Source organism: Candoia aspera, chromosome 4 (assembly GCF_035149785.1).
Source record: "Candoia aspera isolate rCanAsp1 chromosome 4, rCanAsp1.hap2, whole genome shotgun sequence".
In the NCBI taxonomy this organism is placed as follows: Eukaryota; Metazoa; Chordata; class Lepidosauria; order Squamata; family Boidae; genus Candoia; species Candoia aspera.
In genome coordinates, this window is record NC_086156.1 from 73,498,710 (window position 1) to 73,506,570 (window position 7,861).

At 40.1% G+C, this 7,861-nt stretch overlaps 1 protein-coding gene across 1 annotated transcript in view; it reads right to left on the reverse strand.

The window, feature by feature from the left end:
• The window catches only part of PLCD3 (phospholipase C delta 3), a 60,152-nt gene extending 52,521 nt beyond the window's left edge, over nucleotides 1–7,631 (reverse strand). The window contains exon 1 of the mRNA XM_063300544.1: nucleotides 7,393–7,631. Within this exon, the coding sequence (XP_063156614.1) occupies nucleotides 7,393–7,519 (127 nt within the window). The 5' untranslated portion in view covers nucleotides 7,520–7,631. The remainder of the gene's footprint in view (nucleotides 1–7,392) is intronic.
• Between the last annotated feature and the right edge of the window lie 230 nt (nucleotides 7,632–7,861).

Genomic DNA, 7,861 nt, shown 5'->3' on the forward strand with positions numbered 1-7,861 from the left:
TTTATATTTTAATGCTACACAGAGTATATATTATTGATAGAGAGCAACAATGAAATAGCACCATCACTTTTATTACCTGCTTCTAAACTTCCTGGATGAATCTGGTTTGGCACAGAAATAGTACCTGGACTAGAAAGGCTTGTTTTCTTTCACACAGATACTATTTTTGTAACATATATGTAGAGAACCATTTGGTGTAGTGCTTAAAGGCACCCACACACTATAGTAACATACTATAGCCCCAATTTAAATATTCTGGCAAGCTCAATAAAGCCCGCAAATTCCAAAGTAGCAGCTCAAAATGCATGTAGCTGTCTGTGTTGCAATGTGCAAAAAGCAAATACACAATCTAATCCGTTGACTATAGTGTAAGTAGGGAATGCATTCCATGTCAAAATGGCTGCATATTACAATATATGCATCCTTTCATATCCAAGTTTCTAACGATTTCAAGTCATGTAAGGGAAGGGTGCACAACTTCCATTTGTTCAAGGGTCACATGAGACTTTGTGCAACATGTCAGGAGCCTCTTTCAGAAGAGGGCAAAGCTAGGGCCCATTTTGCAAGTAGGTGGGCAAGCCATATGTAGACCCTGGGCTTCACGTTTTGCACCCATGCCGTAAGGGAATCTGCACATGGATTCTTTTGTGCATGTGTACAGATGAATAGTTTAAGTTACAGATTGTAACTTTGTCATTCTTTCTAGTAGCAAAGTGAGGAGCTGCTCCTGACAAGTCTTGACTGGGCTTGGAGTTGGCCCTGCTTAACCCCTGGATATAAGACCAGGACTAAAGATTAAAGTGGGAAGGTAAAAAACATCCCAGAAAAAGGCAATGGCAAACCACTTCCATACAGAGACCAAGAAATTGCATGACATTCCTATAAGTCAACAGGATAGAGTTCAGCTGAAGAAAACTTTACTTTTTACCTTTAAGAAAATGCCATGGGACAATCCATAAATGAAAGAATGTAGAAAAATAGTGGGCTTTTTTAAAAGGACAATCACTGAATGAAAAAAAAAGTTGTGCATGCATGCTCCTTCTATCACTCATAAAGCCCTTGCAATATCAGAAGAGAACACTGAGTTCGTTCATTGGCAATCACTCGTAGCCGAGTAAGATTGTCTTCCAGGATTAAAATCTTAACAGTGGATCCGTAAGTGGCTGTAAAGGCCAATTCTGGATCAGCATAGCCTCCCACAACGAGGGCATAAATTTCCAGGTGGAAGGCGGTCACGATGAGGATTTGCTTGACGTGCCTTCCTCTTAGCTTGCTTCTCCCTTTTGCCCTGTACTCGTGCTTCTTCAAAGTCCGTAGTGCCTTTAATAAGGGCTGACCTCCAATTTAAATGCTCATGACTTAGGACTTCCCAGTTCTCAGAGCTGATAAACTTTTTAAAATTAGCTTTGAGAACGTCTTTGAATCTCTTTTGCTGTCCACCAATATTCCATTTTCCGTTCTTAAGTTGGGAGTAAAGTAGCTGCTTTGGAAGACGATGATCAGGCATTCAAACAACATGGCCGGTCCAGCGAAGTTGATGTCGGATGATCATTGTCTCAACGCAGGTGGTCTTTGCTTCTTCCAATACGCTAACATTAGTCCGCCTACCTTCCCAAGTAATTTGCAGAATTTTATAGAGGCGGCGTTGATGGAATCTCCAAGTTTCACAGGCGTACAATAGGGTTGGTAGTACAATAGCTTTGTAAACAAGCATTTTGGTCTCCCTGCGGATGTCCTGATCCTCAAACACTCTGCACTTCATTCGGGAGAAAGCTACACCAGCAGAGCTTAGACAATGCTGAATTTCAGCATCAATATCGGCTTTTATAGATAGTTGGCTACCAAGATAAGGAAAGTGGTCAACATTTTCCAGTGACACACCTTCAGGCTGAATTGATGGCGCTGCAAAGGGATTAGTTCAAATTTGCTGGTAAAGCACTTTGGTTTTTTTAATGTTAAGTGAGAGGCCAAGCTTATTGTATGCTTCTGCAAAGATGTTTAGGATAGTTTGAAGATCTTCTGTGTGTGCGCAGACTACATTATCATCAGCATATTGGAGTTCTATAACAGAGTTACAGTTGTAGTTGTAGTTATAGTTACCTTATTTTTTGCCTTTAGCCTACTAAGATTAAAAAGCTTTCCATGTTCAATATATAATTTCTGCACTGGTAAGAAGTTTCTCTTCAACAAGGTGTAGAATCATAGTGATGAAGATAGCAAATAAGGTTGGAGCAATAACACATCCCTGTTTAATGTCAGATCCCACTTTAAATGGATTGCTTTGAGAGCCATCATTATTCAGGATTGTTGCCATCATATCATCATGGAGTAGCCACAAGATTTTCACAAATTTATCAGGACATCTGATTTTCAAAAGGATGGTCCAGAGAGCGGTATGATTTATAGTATCAAAAGCCTTAGATCAATAAACACCATGTACAGAGGGCAGTTTTGCTCCTTGCACTTTTCTTGGAGCTATCAAGCAGTGAAAAACATATCCACTGTCCCCCCCGGAAGGACGGAAGCCATTTTGAGTTTCAGGGAGGATGTCTTCCGATATAGATAGGAGACGATTTGCAAGAATCTTGCGAGGATTTTACCTACTGTAGCTAGAAGAGAGATGCCTCGATAGAACGCTGAGTACTCATATATCAGAAAGCTTCATCCTAGGATTTTTTCAGTGTGGTACAGTTTGGACCCAAATTAATACTTCCTTCCCTCCCTCCGCAAATGACATATTAAGCAGCAGAAGGCAGGAAGATTCCCTAACATAAGGATGGCAAATGTAAAAATGTTGCTTGAACCCCAACTCTCATCAGTCCTTATCAGAAGGCCAACAGTGAAGGGCAGTGGGAGGGAAGTCCATGTCAGACTTCATCCAAGAGACAAGGATGAATCACTTAGGCAACTTCACAAGAAATCCAAGAACTGCAGTTAAGTTGAAGGAAGTAGGACGCCATAACCAAAGAATTTCCATAACTATAGTGATCCAAGAACAACCCCTACATATAGAAACAATGTTCAACCCCCTCCCCTTACATCTAATTTTTCTTCCTGCTCTCCATAACTGTCCACTTGCTCCCCAATTTGGGATGAGCTCTCCTCCTGTCCTTTGTTTGTAACCACCCAGTTCACAATCATGTTATTTTTCCCTGACTATAGGAGAACTCTGACAGCCCAAGGATCAAATGTTATCCAGTCCTGCCCTAGTGAGTAGGGCAACTCTGGAAGTTGGAATCCACCTAACTTAAAGTTGCTGAGGTTGAGAAACACTAGAGTAGGGGGATGGATGCAGATATGAGCTGCCAATTCATTAATAAGGGCTCTCCGGTCAACAGTGGGGCAGAAGGGGGCACAAAGTCTTTATTTGGTGGTCCATAAAAACAGAGGTATCTTGTTTCTCTCTCTGGAAGCAATTCATTGGAAGAGGTAAGGTTCCACCAAGTAAAATGCAAGAGCCCATCCTCTCTCAAGTCTTCCTTAAGCTCTCTCCCACCTAGCCTTCCTTATGCAGGATTGAGCTGCAGGCTTTACAGGGCCTGCCTTATCACAACCAAGTCACCATCAGCTGATCTCTCCTCAGTGTTCCTCTTTGCATTGTCTTGCCACCCTCTATGGTCATAACATTAAATTTTATCAAGCTAATTTTTTAAACAAGGTCTCTGATCACCCTCAAACATTTAACAAGGGTTCCCACGAGCTCTGTTCAACACATTCCTGCACTTATGCCGTTAAGTATATATTCATCAAATCCAATTTTCTCCAGAACTATCCCATGTAATACAGCAAGAGGGTAACATGAAGCCCCCTGCCTGAATTCAGTCAGCACATTAAGTAGTGGTTAGCAAAACACAATTCCATGTTTATGTAAGATATTCTGATCAAATAAGTAAACCTCATTATGATTTACATGATGACCTAGCTCACACAGCATGCTATGACAATGGATGGACTTCCACAGAATCACGAACTGCCAACCCACAGCTTAGCCTAAAGCTGGCTGGGTGACCAGCCAGCTTTGGGCTAGTCACTCTCTCTCAGCCCAACCCACCTCACAGGGTTGCTGTTGTGGGGAAAATAGGAGGAGGAAGGAGTATTAGGTATGTTCACTGCCTTGAGTTATTTATAAAAATAATGAAGGTGAGATAAAAATTAAATAAATACATAAATATGTCCGCATCAAAGGATTCAGGGAGGGTGGCTCCCATCTTGAATCTGAGCCCAGCTGCATTATAGAGCAGAGAGACCATTTCTGCATTCTTTTCCCCATCTTGAGGTTCCTTGCAGGACTCCAGCTTGCTCTATTTTTTACTGTTGGGGTTATGTTAAAAGTTCCAGACTTGGCCACAATGAATCATGCTTCTGAAACCTGCAGACCCTATTATTATTACAACTCTGTAAGTTGTCCTGGAGTAACACACTACTTGTCCACAAACTCTGCCATCAGTTTGCCTGAGTGAGATGGGCGGTAACTAAATTCGGAGTATAAATAAATAAATAAATAAATCTAAGACTTCACTCTGGGTTTCCTCTGATTATGTACAGAGAATGGCAACTAGAAAGGAAACGATTCATGGTGTTTCTTTAGCTTTGGAATACCCCTTTCCCCAGGAAATTGTGTGGCAGCTCTGCTAGCATCCTTTAAACAGCAGATAATAAAGATGATGTTAAACCTCCAATATTTTTTTTGCTTGATTTTTGAGTAAATGCAGAACTTTTAATTTTCATCAGCTGAGCTAACAGTTTGCTGTTTATTCTACCATTTTAAATACTGTTATTTTTAAGTATCTTTTAGCATTTTTATATTGTACTTCAGAGTCCTGCCACCAGCAGCTCATATATCTGGTATGCAGGTGAAAGCCTTCCCCCCATCCCATGACCCACAGCTTTTCCCAGGGACGTGCATTTGGCCCCCACTCTTCCATGTTTTAGGAAAATGTGAAAAGCTTTCTTTTCCATGAAGTTTTTAATCTTTAGTGGAACAGGGTTCTTTTAAGAAATATTTTAATGATACTGATTCTAAATTCAGCTTGACTTTATTTTATTCTGATGTTTTATAATTTTAACTACTATAAATCACCATGATTGTCAGATAGACACAAAAGTGGGATATAGATCTAATTAATAGAGTCCTGGGTATATGTTTGTGCATGTGTTTGTGTGTGTGTATATATATATATAAATACATACACATGCATACACATATATACTACAGTATATAGATATATAATAGCTGAATATAAACTCGATAAACAAAAGCTTCAGCTGATGCAGAATTCTGTGGTGTTTGTTGGGCTTTTTCTCCTGGAGGAAATAGGACCATATTCCACTGTTTGTTTCTTTCCCAACTGCCACAAGTGCTGGAACCGCAACATTGTTAGTGTATGCTGTATATTCTGCCTGGGAATTTTTTGGAAGTGGTTGTCCCAATTTACAGTACCTAGATGATATCAAGTTGAGAACAGCTATAATAAAAGATGAAAGGTTTTAATCTAAGAACCAGCAAACCAATATTTAAAGCTGCTTAATGAATTACCGATCCATACTTCACAGAGTGGCTTAAACCAGCTTTCTTTTAATTAAATATCATACCTCTTTATTTTTTTGCCCCGGTGTATTATTACTATGGGAAACTGTATAGTAAGTATTTTAAAAATCCTTCTAATGGAGAGCAGTGGCTTTATTATATTTATTTCACTACCTCCATTATCCTCAAAAGCATTTTATCTCAGATAAATTAATTCTGAATATTGGAAGGCAGTGTTAAGCTTAATGTATCCTGTACATCATCTTAAACATTTTTTAAATGGATAGGTAATTCATAAGTGGGTAGGTTAATCAGTCCCCACTACATCTGGTTCAAAATACCCACCTGTAGAAATTTGTTCTTTGTCCCTATAAGCTATGTTTGTTAACTTGAAGCTACAGTGTTTATTGTTAGTGCACTCTTTTATTAAGGAGAGCTATTAGGAGGAAAGAAAACTTTTCATTGCAAAATTATAAAGTTGTATTAGCTTATCATTTGATGTTTAATTTTATACATGAATATTTTCTGAAAGTGTCATGACTCCTAAATCAACTACAAATTACTAAATGGACATTTGCAATCAATTTTTTAATGATACTGTTTACTCTGATTATTTCCTAACAGATATTCCATAATACAATACCTAGCAAATTATAGGCGTTACAATTGGAATATACAGGGCTGCTCAGGTTATGCATCATAAAAAAGAACACTCTGCTATTAATTATTTTTCATACTTTAAAGCTAAATTCCTGAAACAGCAAATAGTTCCCGGAGTGGAGCTTTGGCAGCAATTAATTTTAAATGGTACTGCCTTCCTGAAATAAGAACAACTTGATGCAGGTATGCCTTTTCCTAGGAAATGTAAATATTTTCCTGCCTAATGTATTTGAGATTAATATCTCAAGATTTCCTGAGTAAAGTTAATAAATCTGCAAGTAAAACCTCCACTTCAGGGATAGTCTACCATATACTTTTTGAAAGATCAGTAAAAGAAAGAGCATAAAAACTTACTCATTTTATCATATTCAGAATATATTGGAAACATTTAAACTATGTAATAACAGAACACGTTAAGAATCATACGAACATCAGAAATGTGTTTAAATGCATACATTATGGACAGATTCATTCCCCTTTAGTTTAAGGGGGTTGATCTCGGAGCTAATTTAGCCTCAGCCTTTATATAGTTTCACAGCGAAACTTTCACTGCTAAATTAAAAACTGAAGAGGTCGAAAGTTACTTTACTCAGTTGATAAAATAACTATTCTCTTTTCATTTTAGCTTCTGTCATCCTACTACAAGGAAAAAGGCTAATTTTGGTTCTTAAAATATGTTTTCTATCTTTTGACTCCAAGATCAAATTGTTGCACTTCTTTAATTTCAAGTTTTAAAACCACAAAGAACACATATGTCATTCCCTTGTCATTACAAATTTCTTCTGATTCACGTATTTTCCTGGAGTCTCGAAAAATGGGAATTTCTTATTTGTCTCGTTATTCCATTAGACCGACGTCTTACATTAAAAACAAAAAATCACTACAGCTGTATACATTTCTAGAGAAAAACAACATCTTTTTATGTCCGCAACTTTTACACCACCATATACCCTTAGTCCGCTTGGACTCGGGAGTTACTTGGCTGACGGGGAAATGCACTCTGCAGCCGCTCAGAGTTCCTCTATCTAAACTGCCATACTCCGCTCCAGGATTGAGCTCCGGCACTTAAAATATGCCAGAGCTGAGCCCTAACTTTAATCAGCACTGGATCTGAACTCAGTAAAATAGCTGGGAAAGGTCTTGGAAGGCGCGGCTCGCCTTTTCCTCGCTCCGGGGCAGCCCGGCCCGCCAGGCACTTTACTTACCCAATTTTTTGAACGCGCGGTGCCCCGAGGATTTGGCAGCTCCTCCGTGATGATGGGCAGAAATTTGTTGCTGCTGGTGGCGGTGGCAGCTTTCCAAGCGGGACTTTTTAAATTTTCCGCAAAACATGGCTGATCTTACCAGCTCCCCCACACCCCGGTTTGGGGCTGAGGGGGCTCCTTTTAGCGTCTTGTCGCCCCACTTTCGGGGCAGCCCTACCCCAGAGTCCTGCTCGCCCGGCCTCCTTTGTGACTCGCGGCTGCCGTGCGCAGATTGGAGAAGCAGAGCTTGCCAGGGACGCTCAAATTACAGCTGATGCGAGAGGGTTTAACTCTTTCCCGCCCTTCGCTCGTCTGGCTGGAGGATCCGCGCGCCGGCTCACCGCCTTCCCTGGAGGCCGGGCAAGTGAGTGGCGCGTGCCCCAACATCACCCCAAGAAATAGCCCTCTTGAATTACGGGGAGTGGGAGAG